Raw genomic sequence first — 16,696 nt, forward strand, 5'->3', positions numbered from 1 at the left:
ATTAGATTGCTTCATTTTACGTGATTACACGTCTAAAATAGATATGTTTTTCCTGACGGGAGCACTAGATTATATATGTGTGGCCTTAGTTGTTGCTCAGTATGCGAGATGAATTAACTGGTTGGTTAATTGCAAATTTCAAAACTAACGCATATATGTACATGCTGAATTGTAAGAGTACTGTCCATTCGTTCCAAAAAAATCACCACAAGTTAGAATATGATGATTACCATGTGAGGAAGTGGCCCGCACTGTGGTTACCAATGCAATTCTTTTTTGTTCCCCTTCAACACAAGTTAGAATATGATGGGGTTAGACGAAATTGCCAGAAGACATCCAGAACTCCGCCGCTATCGGACGGACGAACCGTTTAGCAGATCCCATCTCCACCGGCGTGAGATCTGGGCCCCTCTCCCTCCGCTTGCCGCTCCGGCGGCAGGAGGGGGAGGGGACCTCGTTTCTCCTCCGTTTTGTAGTTAGGGCTTGTCTGCTGTGGTGCGTCGTTGGGGTGGTGGGAGCGGCGTCCGGGCAAATAAATCTGCCTCAACTCCACTCCCACACCGGCGGCGACCTTCATGGCGGCGTCTCGAAGTTGTTGGCAAAGTGTGCTTGTCGATCTTTCAGGTCGGCAGCTTGGTCTTCTCGCCGTTCTTCAGATCTGGCGAGATCTGTTTCTCGACGTGACACTGGCGTCTGTCATTGTCCACGACGATGCTGGGGGCTGGGGCGAGGTGGTTCTTCTGGAGCGAAGATGTTGGTCCGGAGGTGGTGGATATGCCGTTCTTTCCGACTTCGTCGATGGGAGGCGGCGTATCTTGGTCCAAGACAGCACGGTGACGTCCCCCGGTCGACGTGCCACAGCGACATGTGCCTCGCTGCTTGCAGCAGGCCTGTTCATCGACTCACAAAGCCTCTTTGGCGATGGTGCCTTTTTGGATCTTGCAATGGTGGAGGCTCGGCGTCTCTTCTTGCGTTCGTCTCAGCGGCGGTGGATTTAGACGGCGGCCGCTGGCTATGGTGGTTGCAGGAAACTCTAAGGATCGTTTTGTATTTCTCGATCTTTTAGGATTTTCTCTGCAAATTCAGGATAATCATTTTATCCCGGTTTGTCTTTTAGTTTCCACATATGTTGCTTTATGTAACTTGGTTTTCGATTAATGAAATATGTGGTTTCTCTCAAAAAAAAGTTAGAATATGATGACGTAGCTTTTTATACGTCATTTTTTTCAAACTATTGGCCTAAGTATATAGCCACTGTGATGAATTATTCCTAGTTGAATCTGTTTGTATTTGTCAGCGACGGAGGCATCAAATACAACATGTTTTGACCAGTCGTCCAACCGCTCTTCTCTCCTCCCCCCTCCCTCTCTCCTCCTTCCGCCTCTAAGAATCTCCCCCTGCCGGCCGGCCCGATTCCGAGCCTTCTTCGCCGGCTCAGCCGGCCGGAGATGGCGACGGAGAGGCGCCGGAGTAGATCTTAGGTGTAGATGTAGGTTTTTTGGCTTTTTGCCGGTGTTTAGGAGTAGGGCTTCTGGATCTCTGGCCAGGATCTGGAGCTGATGGTGGTGGGTCGACGGCGGTGAGCTCGAACAGCGGGAGCAGCTGCGGTGGGCTTTCTACTCCAACGTCTCCATCAATAAAGGGCTTTGTAGTTGTTTCTTTCTTTGCAGGTGTTCGCGGCGGTTGACTTGTTCCTCCTGGCTGGCCGTGGCGGCAGGGGGAGGAGCACGGCGGTGAAGATTACATCAAAATCTGTTGGCGAGGGGGAACTGCCTTGCTGTCTCTTGTGAAGAGCGAGATGAATAGGGTTCGCTGGTGTCATCTGCTCAAGGGCTGCATAGCCCGATCTCTTTCTCTATCCGACCATAGAGGCGAGGGGAGAAGAAGGGGCGGTGCGGAGCTTTCGAACAGACGGCGCCAGCTCTATCTCCGGTGGTTCCTCTACAAGCGCAAACACGCAGCTGCCGCAATGGCCGCTGTGATCTGCAGCCGACGAGACGGTTGTTTCTCTGCCTCCAAGACGGAGGCATCTCCATGTCCCTGTTGGAGCTCGACGCCTCCTCGCAGCCAAGTGATTCGTTCCCGGCGGCGAGGAGGTTGCCAGCGGGGGTGGTTTCTCGCCAGACGGAAGAGTTCGAGCACCTTCTCTCCATTCCTTGGCGACGACGCTTTGAGGATGCCGGCGAGCGACGACGGTGGTGCCCCAGGACCCGATTGCTTTTCCACATTTTTTTTTGGGGTGTGCTTTGTAAAGTGCAGGCCTTATCTTCAAATACTAGGTTCTTTAGGGCAAGTATTGTAAAGGGCCTATACGCAAATTGTACCCGTGTCACTCTAATAAAATGCCACCTCCTGTTTCAAAAAAAAAAAAAGACCAGTCGTCCGGCCAGTCGGTAGTGCATCGCATGTGAGGGGTATATATATCCATCTTGAGATCTTCTTGATGTATCCATGGCTGGTCTTTCTTCTCTGACTAGTGCATCGCACTCCAAATATTTCAACGCTTAGTCGTGGCTATTTCTCTCTAGTAGTGGCGGGAGGCCAGCTTCTTCGGTGAGGCAGGGTTTCGGATGTCGGGTGGGCTTGGTCACAGATGTATGGGCTGTCACCTAATTGTTGGAAAATTATCCAGCCAACCTTCTTCTCTGTACGTACTCCTAGTACATATACAGAGGACGCAAGCGGCGGAGACGGGGGACACATGAACCACACAACCAGCTAGCAGGATGAGGATGCACTCACAGGCTTTGCTCGTCGTCCTCCTCTCCTCTCTGCTCGCCGGAGCAGCCAATGCCGAGGCCCCCCGCGAGCCTACTAACAAGGATTGCCACCCCCGCGACAGGGCCGCGATGCTCGCCATCATGGCTGCCCTTGGGCAGTCAGGTACACCCTACCCCGAAAACTACTGCTGCGACTGGTTCGGTGTCACTTGCGACAAACTCACCGGACGCGTCGTCGGCCTCTCCCTCTTCCAACAGCCACAACTCACGGGCACCATCCCCGACGCCATGGCCAACCTCATCCACCTGCAGGACCTCTTCCTGCACCACATCCCGGCGCTGTCGGGCCCCATACCTCCGGCGATCGGCAAGCTCTCCAACCTCACGAGCCTCCACATCGCCTGGACTGCCGTGTCAGGCCCCGTGCCGTCCTTCCTGGCCGCGCTCACAAAGCTGTCCCAGCTGGACCTCTCCTTCAACTCGCTCACCGGCGCCATCCCGGCCTCGCTGGGGAGCATCCCCAACCTGTCCGGCATCAACCTCAGCCGCAACCGCCTCACCGGCGCCATCCCGTCGACGATCTTCAGCAAGTCCGCGGGGAACGTCTACCTCTACCTGTCGCACAACAACCTCACAGGGCCCCTCCCCGCCGAGTTTGCCGACATGAGCTTCGTGCAGCTCGACCTGTCGCGCAACGCCTTGATGGGCGACGCGTCCCGCCTCTTCGGCCGTGGGAAGGCATTGCAGTACTTGGACCTATCCCGCAACGCCTTCGATTTTGATATGTCGGGCGTGGTCTTCCCGGAGCAGCTTGACTTCGTCGACGTGAGCCACAACGCCATCAGTGGCAGCATCCCGGCGCAGGTAGCGAACCTGACCAACCTGCAGTTCTTCAACGTCAGCTACAACCGGCTCTGTGGTGCACTACCGACCGGCGGGAAGATGCCCACTTTCGATCTCTACAACTTCCAACACAACAAGTGTCTCTGCGGTGCTCCCTTCTTCCCTTCATGCAAGACATAAGTAGAATCATCTGGTTTTGACAGAGTAACGACATCATGATGCTTCCTGTACTGAGCATTCCTTTTTATATGTCGATCAACTCGATTGTAACTATTATTTCTCTGGATTAAGAGCTACACTGAAATAAAAGTTAAGATGATCGTACCTGTGTTCCAGTTAATTAGTACTTGCTGTGCTATAACTGTACTATTGCACACACTACTAAGATTCATGTAATTATCAGTGGTCAACTGGACATCACAAGTCAGCTGATGCAGTACTGAGATGCTACCTTGATATAGTCAAATTTGCTTTTATATTACTGTCTCCAATCCAAATTAATTGTCACAGATTTAGGTAAAATGTTACCTAAATCTGTCTAGATTTATTTTAACTTGGACAACTAGTTTGCATCATAGATAGCACAAGTTTTCTCTACTTCAAAGTTATTCCTTGATTATTGTTTTTTCAAACCATAGGAAACTTTCCCTCACGCCATTAAACAAGAAGAGAGTATTCAGAAGTTACTGATATACAAAACACACTATAAACCGTGAACAAAAATACAAAAGACTACTCTCCTGGTAAACATGATTCAAAATATTTTCCGCGGGCTGGATCTTAATGTTGCAAGAGATAGATCCTTATTCCCCTCTAAAAAGAGATAGATTGATGAAAACATCAAAGAGATGTTCATGTTGACCCGAACACTTCTCTCATTCCGAATCTCGTATCAAACCATGATGGTCATCGAGAGTAACCCTTTCCGTCGAGAATCTTTGGTGGGAGAGATGGCTACCCACAATTCCATGGTTAATGGAAAATATGTTGCGGAGAGGCCAATCAAGCAAGCCAATTCTTCATTGTGTTCTAAGAGCAACTCCAACAAAGACGCTAAATAACGTGCACGCTGAAAACACTGCTTGTATAGCGCGTGAACGAGCAAATTCTCGCTCCAGGAGTTGTTGCATTTCCGCGCGCGGTAATTTTTTTTCGAGAGCACGACGTATTTTGTCCCCTCACGTTCTTTCTGTCCCACGTCCAGTCCAGTGCGCGGCAAAGAACGAGCATCGCGTGAATTCCCAACTGCGCGGCCGACGATGATTTTGTTGTCCCGCCGCTCCCCGTTCCGCTGCTACCGACGCTTCAAATCGAAGCGCATCCGCGAAGCAGCAGCCGCTGCGCGTTGACCTGAGCGATTTGGGGGCATCGGAGTGGAAAATCTACAGCGTTGGCGCCGTCACCCCTCCGCTCCACAGGCGCACTAGCGCCAGAGAGATGGCTTGAATAGAGCGGAACCGCCCCTGATTCGTTGCGGCTGTACCTCTCTGGCGAGCGCGAACAACACGCAGGAGCGCACCAACTCCGCGCCGTCTAGGTGCTCGAAGGTATGCGCACCCGCCAAACGGCGGCTATGAAAGATGTTGAGAAAGCTTTTGGGATTTTGCAAGCCCAATTTACTATAGTGAGAGGCCCGGCAAGATTTTGGGATCAAAACATTCTTTGGTACATCATAAATGCATGTGTCATGATGCATAACATGATCATCGAGTTTAACCGTGGTGAAGAAGTGGACCACGCCATCCAAGTGCGTAGGAATCCAGCGAGGGTGGCATGTTTCATTAACTCATACAACGCCATTCGCAACCCCAATGTGCATGATTATCTCCACAGAGATCTCATAGAGGAGTGGTGGACTTGGTTTGGCCAACAACCCCATTAGTACGATGTATTTGTTTGAGAACTATTTGTTGTATTTGATGTATTGTGTGGGAACTATTTGTTGTATTGAGAGAGACCAATTTATTGTATTTGTTCAGACCAATTTATTGTATTGAAAGGGAACTATTTGTCTGGGTTGTAAACAATAAAGGACCAATTTGTTGTTGATTTTAAGCATCATTTTGACCTTTGTAGTGCAACAGTTTGTGTCAATTGTTGTTTGTGCAGCGTCAGCGCGTGGTTAAATCCAGCGTCCGAAAAAGCGCCGCTTCTTCGCGCCAAATTTTAGCGTTTCCGGTGAAGCAAAATGTCTCTGCACATCCAAAAATATCAAAACAGGCGTTGTATCCTTTTTAGCGCGTGGCGCTATAGCACTTATGTTGGAGATGCTCTGAATAGGAGTGTGTGTTTAGAGTAGGTGCGGTGTCGACTCCGGTTCCCGCTAGCAAAGCAGGCAAAGGACAAAATTTTGCCAAACCTCTGCACTCTGAGCAATCTGCATCCAAACACCGTTTTGCAAGATGAGCGATGCAAATAATTTAGATAGGAGAGGCGATGGTCCCTTCAAATTACATCTCGTAGCCGGAGGATGATGTATTTGCACCAAAATGTTTGGATTAATTATGACCGTCGTGTATCTGCATCTTATCATCGAGGCAGCAAAGAATACAGCATGTTTGACCAGTCATCCTGCCAGTCGGCATAGCACATCCAAGTCGTGTATCTGCATCATATCTTATCCTCAGTTCCTGTTGATGGATCCATATGGTTGGTCTTTCTTCTCTGGCTGGAATGGATAGATGCCACTCCAATTGCTTAATCTGTAGTACATGTATAGAGGGCCACGTACACGAAGATGGAGGACGCAGCATACAGAGTGGACAAACATCAAAGACACAGCCCACAGTCAGGATGAGGATGCGCGCGTCGCACTCACAGGCTTTGCTCATCCTCCTCCTCTCCTCTCTGATCGCCGGCGCAGCCAATGCCGAGCCCTCTCGCGACCCTACGAATAAGGATTGCCACCCCGGCGACAAGGCCGCGCTGCTCGCCATCATGGCCGCCCTGGGGCAGCCAGAGCCGCCCTACCCCGACAACTACTGTTGCGACTGGTACTACGTCATCTGCGACGACCTCGGGCGCGTCGTCGGGCTGGAGCTCTTCCAGCATGCCGAGCTCACGGGGACCATCCCCGACGCCGTCGGCGACCTCGCCCACCTGAAGAACCTCTTGCTGCACAAGCTCCCGGCGCTGACCGGCCCCATACCACCGGCGATCGGCAAGCTCACCGACCTCACGATGCTCCGCATCTTCTGGACGGGCGTGTCAGGCCCCGTGCCGTCCTTCCTAGGCGCGCTAAAGAAGCTCACCTTCCTCGACCTCTCATTCAACTCGCTCTCCGGCGCCATCCCGGCCTCGCTGGGTAGCATCCCCAACCTGTCCGGCATCAACCTCAGCCGCAACCGCCTCACCGGCTCCATCCCGTCGTTCATCAGCAAGACTGCGGACCAGGTGTACCTCTGGCTGTCGCACAACAACCTCACGGGGCCCATCCCGGCCGAGTTCGCCGCCGTGAACTTCGCGCACCTCGACCTGTCGCGCAACGCCTTGACCGGCGACGCGTCGGGGCTCTTCGGCGGCGGGAAGGAGCTAGACTACATCGACCTGTCGCGCAACTCCCTGGATTTCGACCTGTCAGGCGTCGTGTTCCCGGCGGGCGTCGAGTCCGTGGACCTGAGCCACAACGCCATCAGAGGCCGCATCCCGGCGCAGGTCGCGTACGTCGACGACCTAAGGTACTTTAACGTGAGCTATAACCGGCTCTGCGGCGAGCTGCCGACCGGCGGGAAGATGCCCGAGTTTGATCTCTATGACTACCAGCACAACAGGTGCCTCTGCGGTGCGCCCCTCTTCCGTCCGTGCAAGAAATAGATTTACGGTCCGGTTTGACAGAGTAACGAGATGATGCTTGCTTCACTAAGTATGCCAGTATGGGTTTTGCTTCAGTGTCCGTGTCCCCTTTACAAACTTTGGCCTCACTTAGAGCAACTCTAACAGACCCTCTATTTGTCGGAACCGAAAAAAGTGAGTTCAGTCTCCCGAAAAATAATTTGGTTGCGGATTTAGCGATGGCGCCGAACAGAAACCGGAAACGTGAACCGAACTCGATGAAATCAAACGTCGCGGCAAACCAAATTTTGCGATCGCACTCGATTTCATCGGATGAAGCTAAATTCGTTCATAATTTGTACAATACTAGGCAAAATACATGCATATTGCACTTACATTACCAACTAGGGACCTAAATTAAACTAAAATTAGTCCCCGGAGTGACTATAGTGTCACCGGGACGCTAATGTCGCCGGCGGAGGGTTTTTGCCCGCCGGGTCTTCCTAGGCGACGACGACCGCCGCCACTTCGACGACCGCCGCCTCGGAGGTGCTCCCTCACGCTAGAGGCGTCCCGGCGGCGTCGTCATCGTCGTCACCGTGCGGGGGCAGCGCCGGCAGAGGAGGGCTGCACGCGGCGGCAGCGGGAGCCCCCTCCGCTTCTCCGGCCGACGCCTCCTCCGCGCGCTCTTGGAGGTAAGCCATCATCTCCGGCCACTTCCGGCCGGCCCTCTTCCACGCCCGGGCAACCGGCGGACGCCGCGTTGACCTTCCGGCGCCGGATCGGCCACCTCCCCTACCCACGCGTCTTGCACGCGTCATTCCGGACGGAGGGGAGCTGGCCGAAGCGGCGCCGCGGCGTCCGAGCGTCCGGAATCGCTCGTCGGAGCGGGGGACTGGCGGCGGCGGAGGAAGAGGAGACGGCGGAGGGGAGTAGGGTTTGCGAACCGAACTCCTCTCCGCGAACCCTTTTAATAGGGGTCGAGCGGTGAGTTTCTCGGGCCCCCGAACTTTCGATTCGGGCCGGCCCGTGTATTCGGGCGCTGATCTGCACGCGTTTCGGCCCGAACCCGTAAATTCGCCGGAAAAGTTCAGTTCCGGCGGGATTTACGGGCTCTGTTAGAGATGCTCTTACAACATCTCTAGCACAACCCGTAAAACCGCGAACTGAAAATTCGAAATTCAGTTCACCAAACTCGTGTTTACGTGTCGTAAAATGGCTGGCGCAGAATATAGCCCGTAAACCAAAACTGTATATTCTGTTTTACAATTTTGATTTACGGCTCTGTTCTGCGTCAGCGGCTTCCGAAACCGTAAAGACAGCATTTTTCATAGAATTATATGCAACACATACAACAATCGATCATAATTAATCAAATAATTATCCAAATTATTACAACACATAAACAATAGTCTGAATCAAATTATTATAACAATTTTGAAAAATTGAACAAATAAAAAATGTCTCAACCAAATTACAACAATTTTCGGAAATTTGGACAAATGAACAAATGTCTCAACAATGATACATGTGACACATAAATGAATGGAATGGTAGGATCAAAGGCGATGGCCATGTCGCTGCCAGTGGTGCATTTTCAGATCATAAACGAGTTGGGCATGGGAACTAGCATTCTCAATCTGCCGATGAGTTTTAAGGAGAGTTTTAATGCGTTCCGGATTACGTTGGGGTTCCACTCGGGTGCCAACGTTGTCATAGAAGCAGGGCAAACTCAACTCTCTTTCATCCTTGATGATCATGTTGTGAAGAATCACACAACATATCATGATGTTGATAAGGGTTCTTTTGTCCCAAATTGGGCTGGGCCACGAACAATGGCAAACCTTGTTGCTAAACATCGAAAGCTCTCTCAATGTCCTTGCGAGCTGCTTCTTGAGCTTTGGCAAATTCATCTTCTATTCTATCTTGGGGATCCTTGACAGACTTAACAAAAGTTGCCCAATTTGGATAGATGTCATCGGCTAGGTAATATCCTATTGTGTACTCATTGTTCATGACCTTGTAGTTGCAAGTGGATGATTTTCCATTTGCTAATTTGGCAAATAAAGAGGATCTTTGCATCATGTTGATGTCATTGAGTGTTCCCGGCAAACCGAAAAAACAATGCCACATCCACAAATCTTGTGATGCAACGGCCTCAAGTATAATGGTTGCATCTTTGCTCTTGCCACAGTACTGTCCATGCCATGCCTTGGGTCAATTCTTCCATGTCCAATGCATACAATCAAGAATACCAAGCATGCCCGACCAACCTCTTTTCTCATTTATATCCATCAATCTTTTGGTGTCATCCTCATTGGGAGCTCGGAGATAGGTTGGCCCAAACAACTTGATAATCAGGCGACCAAACCTACGCACCGACTCCGATGTAGTATCTTCACCAATTCGAAGATACTCATCGGTGTAATCCGCATGGATGCCATACACAATCACCCTCATGGAAGCACAGATTTTTTGGAATGGGCTGAAACCCATCATGCCGGCGTCATTTCTACGTTGCTTGAAGCAATTCGAATTGGCTTTGCAGGCCTTGATGATTTTGACGAACAAACTACGCCACATGCGATACCTCCCATGAAATAGATGGGGCGAATATGTAGGTACCTCGGCGAAGTAGTCCTACATCAGCTGCTCGTGGCCGAGGAGGCGATTCCGCTGGATGTGGTTCCGGCCCATCACCAACCCGCGCCTCCGATTCAGCAGCTTCGCGTGGTCCTCCAGCTCCTTGACGGAGAGGAGGAGCATGGTGGCCTCCATCTCGTCGTCCTGGAGTAGCTCGTCGAGGTCAGAATCGTCCGAGCTCGACGAATCCGACAGATTGACATCGACAAACTCGTCGCCCGAGCTCATCCTCGATTCAGACGGTGCAGCGATACGTCTCCGACGTATCGATAATTTCTTATGTTCCATGCCACATTATTGATGATATCTACATGTTTTATACACATTATATGTCGTATTTATGCATTTTCCGGCACTAACCTATTAACAAGATGCCGAAGAGCCAGTTGCTGTTTTCAGCTGTTTTTGGTTTCAGAAATCCTAGTAAGGAAATATTCTCGGAATTGGACGAAATCAACGCCCAGGGTCCTATTTTGCCACGAAGCTTCCAGAAGACCGAGGGAGAGTCGAAGTGGGGCCACGAGGTGGCGACACACCAGGGCGGCGTGGCCCAGGCCCTGGCCGCGGCGGCCTGTCGTGTGGGCCCCTCGTGACGCCCCTTTACCTGCCCTTCCGCCTACAAATAGCCTTCGTCGCGAAACCCCCAGTACCGAGAGCCACGATACGGAAAACCTTCCAGAGACGCCGCCGCCGCCAATCCCATCTCGGGGGATTCTGGAGATCTCCTCCGGCACCCTGCCGGAGAGGGGATTCATCTCCCGGAGGACTCTTCACCGCCATGGTCGCCTCCGGAGTGATGAGTGAGTAGTTCACCCCTGGACTATGGGTCCATAGCAGTAGCTAGATGGTTGTCTTCTCCTCATGTGCTTCATTGTCGGATCTTGTGAGCTGCCTAACATGATCAAGATCATCTATCTGTAATTCTATATGTTGTGTTTGTCGGGATCCGATGGATAGAGAATACTATGTTATTTTGATTATCAATCTATTACCTATGTGTTGTTTATGATCTTGCATGCTCCCCGTTATTAGTAGAGGCTCTGGCCAAGTTTTTGCTCTTAACTCCAAGAGGGAGTATTTATGCTCGATAGTGGGTTCATGCCTCCATTAAATGCAGGACGATGTGAGAAAGTTCTAAGGTTGTGGATGTGCTGTTGCCACTAGGGATAAAACATTGATGCTATGTCCGAGGATGTAGTTATTGATTACATTACGCACCATATTTAATGCAATTGTCTGTTGCTTTGCAACTTAATACTGGAAGGGGTTCGGATGATAACCTGAAGGTGGACTTTTTAGGCATAGATGCATGCTGGATAGCGGTCTATGTACTTTGTCGTAATGCCCAATTAAATCTCACAATATTCATCATATCATGTATGTGCATTGTTATGCCCTCTCTATTTGTCAATTGCCCGACTGTAATTTGTTCACCCAACATGCTATCTTATGGGAGAGACACCTCTAGTGAACTGTGGACCCCGGTCCATTCTTTTATACTGAATACAATCTGCTGCTATTGTTCTTTACTGTTCTTGCAAACAATCATCATCCTCACTATACATCTAATCCTTTGTTACAACAAGCCGGTGAGATTGAAAACCTCACTGTTTCGTTGGGGCAAAGTACTTTGGTTGTGTTGTGCAGGTTTCACGTTGGCGCCGGAATCCCTGGTGTTGCGCCGCACTACATCCCGCCGCCATCAACCTTCAACGTGCTTCTTGGTTCCTCCTGGTTCGATAAACCTTGGTTTCTTTCTGAGGGAAAACTTGCTGCTGTGCGCATCATACCTTCCTCTTGGGGTTCCCAACGAACGTGTGAGTTACACGCCATCAAGCATATTTTCTGGCGCCGTTGCCGGGGAGATCAAGACATGCTGCAAGGGGAGTCTCCACAATCCAATCTCTTTACTTTGTTTTTGTCTTGCTTTATTTTATTTACTTATTTGTTTGCTGCATTATATCAAAACACAAAAAATTAGTTGATAGCTTTACTTTATTTACTGCCTTGCACTCTATATCAAAAACACAAAAAAAAAATTAGTTACTTGCATTTACTTTATCTAGTTTGCTTTATTTACTATTGCTAAAATGAGTAATCCTGAAGTTGAAGTTCGTTCGTTTAAGCAACAAGGGGGAGAATGTTTAAAAGATGCTTGGTATAGAATTAGTGATGCTCATAGTAGGTGCACTAAGAAACACTCCACCACTATCCTACTCAGGAATTTTTATGTTGGTATCTCTAGCTGGAATAGATATGTTCTTGATTGTCTCGCGGGAGGTAACTTCCTAGGCGCTCCCGCCTTAGAAGCTAGTTGCATTATTGAGAGTTTATTTGGAACACCACCTGTTAATGAAACTAAAATTGAAACCTCTCTTGAGGATGTTATGAAAAAATTGGAAACCATAGAGAAAAATTTTCCGAGTGTTGAAACTAAATTGGAAATGTTACTTGATAAAACTAATGAACTTGATAAATCCTTAGGAGGAATTGATGAAAGAATTAGTGTCCTAGGAACTTGTGTTGTCCATGATAATCAAATCAATAGGATTGGTGAACTTGAAAAAGCTATGGGAACCTTGGGTTCAACCTTTTCATCTATAAAGTTTAGAGAAAAAGCTTATGTGGGTAAGGAGCAAAAGTTTATGTATGTCTCTAAAGTGCCTAAACCAAAGAAATATTATTATAGGCCTAAAATTGACAAAGCCCTTGGTACCACTACAGATGGGGGAGCTTATGATATCAATGCTTCATCTCTTGATAACACTTGATACACACTTTCTGCGCCTAGCTGAAAGGCGTTAAAGAAAAGCGCTTATGGGAGACAACCCATGTTTTTACTACAGTATTTTTGTTTTGAATTTGAGTCTTGGAAGTTGTTTACTACTGTAGCAACCTCTCCTTATCTTAGTTTTGTGCTTTGTTGTGCCAAGTAAAGTCTTCGATAGTAAAGTGAATACTAGATTTGGATTGCTGCGCAGTAACAGATTTCTTTGCTGTCACGAATTCCGATCTGCCTCTCTGTAGGTAGCTCAGAAAATTATGCCAATTTACGTGCGTGATCATCAGATATGTACGCAGCTTTCATTCAATTTGGGAATTTTCATTTGAGCAAGTCTGGTGCCTCAATAAAATCCATCTTTACGGACTGTTCTGTTTTGACAGATTCTGCCTTTTATTTCGCATTGCCTCTTTTGCTATGTTGGATGAATTTCTTTGATCCATTAATGTCCAGTAGCTTTATGCAATGTCCAGAAGTGTTAAGAATGATTGTGTCACCTCTGAACATGTTAATTTTTATTATGCACTAACCCTCTAATGAGTTGTTTCGAGTTTGGTGTGGAGGAAGTTTTCAAGGATCAAGAGAGGAGAATGATGCAATATGATCAAGGAGAGTGAAAGCTCTAAGCTTGGGGATGCCCCGGTGGTTCACCCCTGCATATTCTAAGAAGACTCAAGCGTCTAAGCTTGGGGATGCCCAAGGCATCCCCTTCTTCATCGACAACATTATCAGGTTCCTCCCCTGAAACTATATTTTTATTCCGTCACATCTTATGTACTTTGCTTGGAGCGTCGGTTTGTTTTTGTTTTTTGTTTTGTTTGAATAAAATGGATCCTAGCATTCATTGTGTGGGAGAGAGACACGCTCCACTGTTGCATATGGACAAATATGTCCTTAGGCTTTACTCATAGTATTCATGGCGAAGGGTGAATCTTCTTCGTTAAATTGTTATATGGTTGGAATCGGGAAATGCTACATGTAGTAATTCTAAAATGTCTTGAATAATTTGATACTTGGCAATTTTTGTTCTCATGTTTAAGCTCTTGCATCATATACTTCGCACCCATTAATGAAGAAACACCTAGAGCTTGCTAAATTTGGTTTGCATATTTGGTCTCTCTAAAGTCTAGATAATTTCTAGTATTGAGTTTTGAACAACAAGGAAGACGGTGTAGAGTCTTATAATATTTACAATATGTCTTTTATGTGAGTCTTGCTGCACCGGTTCATCCTTGTGTTTGTTTCAAATAACCTTGCTAACCTAAACCTTGTATCGAGAGGGAATACTTCTCATGCATCCAAAATCCTTGAGCCAACCACTATGTCATTTGTGTCCACCATACCTATCTACTGCATGGTATTTCTCCGCCATTCCAAAGTAAATTGCTTGAGTGCTACCTTTAAAATTTCCATTATTCACCTTTGCAATATATAGCTCATGGGACAAATAGCTTAAAAACTATTGTGGTATTGAATATGTACTTATGCACTTTATCTCTTATTAAGTTGCTTGTTGTGCGATAACCATGTTTTCTGGGGACGCCATCAACTACTCTCTGTTGAATATCATGTGAGTTGCTATGCATGTCCGTCTTGTCTGAAGTAAGAGAGATCTACCACCTTAATGGTTGGAGCATGCATATTGTTAGAGAAGAACATTGGGCCGCTAACTAAAACCATGAATCATGGTGGAAGTTTCAGTTTTGGACATATATCCTCAATCTCATATGAGAACACTAATTGTTGCTACATGCTTATGCATTAAAGAGGAGTCCATTATCTGTTGTCCATGTTGTCCCGGTATGGATGTCTAAGTTGAGAATAATCAAAAGCGAGAAATCCAAAATGCGAGCTTTCTCCTTAGACCTTTGTACAGGCGGCATGGAGGTACCCCATTGTGACACTTGGTTAAAACATGTGTATTGCGATGATCCGGTAGTCCAAGCTAATTAGGACAAGGTGCGGGCACTATTAGTATACTATGCATGAGGCTTGCAACTTGTAAGATATAATTTACATGATTCATATGCTTTATTACTACCGTTGACAAAATTGTTTCATGTTTTCAAAATAAAAGCTCTAGCACAAATATAGCAATCGATGCTTTCCTCTTTGAAGGACCTTTCTTTTACTTTTATGTTGAGTCAGTTCACCTATTTCTCTCCACCTCAAGAAGAAAACACTTGTGTGAACTGTGCATTGATTCCTACATACTTGCATATTGCACTTGTTATATTACTCTATGTTGACAATTATCCATGAGATACACATGTTATAAGTTGAAAGCAACCGCTGAAACTTAATCTTCCTTTGTGTTGCTTCAATACCTTTACTTTGATTTATTGCTTTATGAGTTAACTCTTATGCAAGACTTATTGATGCTTGTCTTTAAGTGCTATTCATGAAAAGTCTTTGCTTTATGATTCAGTTGTTTACTCATGTCATTACCATTGTTTTGATCGCTGCATTCATTACATATGTTTACAATAGTATGATCAAGGTTATGATGGCATGTCACTCCAGAAATTATCTGTGTTACCGTTTACCTGCTCGGGACGAGCAGGAACTAAGCTTGGGGATGCTGATACGTCTCCGACGTATCGATAATTTTCTTATGTTCCATGCCACATTATTGATGATATCTACATGTTTTATACACATTATATGTCGTATTTATGCATTTTCCGGCACTAACCTATTAACAAGATGCCGAAGAGCCGATTCTTTGTTTCTGCTGTTTTTGGTTTCAGAAATCCTAGTAAGGAAATATTCTCGGAATTGGACGAAATCAACGCCCAGGGTCCTATTTTGCCACGAAGCTTCCAGAAGACCGAGGGAGAGTCGAAGTGGGGCCACGAGGTGGCGACACACCAGGGCGGCGCGGCCCAGGCCCTGGCCGCGGCGGCCTGTCGTGTGGGCCCCTCGTGATGCCCCTTTACCGGCCCTTCCGCCTACAAATAGCCTTCGTCGCGAAACCCCCAGTACCGAGAGCCACGATACGGAAAACATTCCAGAGACGCCGCCGCCGCCAATCCCATCTCGGGGGATTCTGGAGATCTCCTCCGGCACCCTGCCGGAGAGGGGATTCATCTCCCGGAGGACTCTTCACCGCCATGGTCGCCTCCGGAGTGATGAGTGAGTAGTTCACCCCTGGACTATGGGTCCATAGCAGTAGCTAGATGGTTGTCTTCTCCTCATGTGCTTCATTATCGGATCTTGTGAGCTGCCTAACATGATCAAGATCATCTATCTGTAATTCTATATGTTGTGTTTGTCGGGATCCGATGGATAGAGAATACTATGTTATTTTGATTATCAATCTATTACCTATGTGTTGTTTATGATCTTGCATGCTCTCCGTTATTAGTAGAGGCTCTGGCCAAGTTTTTGCTCTTAACTCCAAGAGGGAGTATTTATGCTCGATAGTGGGTTCATGCCTCCATTAAATCTGGGACAGTGACAGAAAGTTCTAAGGTTGTGGATGTGCTGTTGCCACTAGGGATAAAACATTGATGCTATATCCGAGGATGTAGTTATTGATTACATTACGCACCATACTTAATGCAATTATCTGTTGCTTTGCAACTTAATACTGGAAGGGGTTCGGATGATAACCTGAAGGTGGACTTTTTAGGCATAGATGCATGCTGGATAGCGGTCTATGTACTTTGTCGTAATGCCCAATTAAATCTCACAATATTCATCATATCATGTATGTGCATTGTTATGCCCTCTCTATTTGTCAATTGCCCGACTGTAATTTGTTCACCCAACATGCTATCTTAAGGGAGAGACACCTCTAGTGAACTGTGGACCCCGGTCCATTCTTTTATACTGAATACAATCTGCTGCTATTGTTCTTTACTGTTCTTGCAAACAATTATCATCCACACTATACATCTAATCCTTTATTACAGCAAGCCGGTGAGATTGACTA

General features: G+C 47.6%; 2 protein-coding genes across 2 annotated transcripts; both read left to right on the forward strand.

The window, feature by feature from the left end:
* The first annotated feature begins 2,701 nt into the window (after positions 1 to 2,701).
* On the forward strand, positions 2,702 to 3,924 carry LOC127307542 (polygalacturonase inhibitor-like). Its single transcript, XM_051338263.2, has one exon. It carries the CDS (start codon positions 2,727 to 2,729, stop codon positions 3,741 to 3,743), a length of 1,017 nt encoding a protein of 338 aa, XP_051194223.1. The 5' UTR covers positions 2,702 to 2,726; the 3' UTR covers positions 3,744 to 3,924.
* Positions 3,925 to 6,284: 2,360 nt separating this feature from the next.
* LOC127307543 (uncharacterized) lies at positions 6,285 to 7,483 on the forward strand. Its single transcript, XM_051338264.2, has one exon. The coding sequence runs from the start codon at positions 6,357 to 6,359 to the stop codon at positions 7,374 to 7,376; it is 1,020 nt and encodes a 339-aa protein (XP_051194224.1). The 5' UTR covers positions 6,285 to 6,356; the 3' UTR covers positions 7,377 to 7,483.
* The last annotated feature ends 9,213 nt before the right edge of the window (positions 7,484 to 16,696 follow it).

This window comes from Lolium perenne, chromosome 6 (assembly GCF_019359855.2).
Source record: "Lolium perenne isolate Kyuss_39 chromosome 6, Kyuss_2.0, whole genome shotgun sequence".
Taxonomy (NCBI): domain Eukaryota; kingdom Viridiplantae; phylum Streptophyta; class Magnoliopsida; order Poales; family Poaceae; genus Lolium; species Lolium perenne.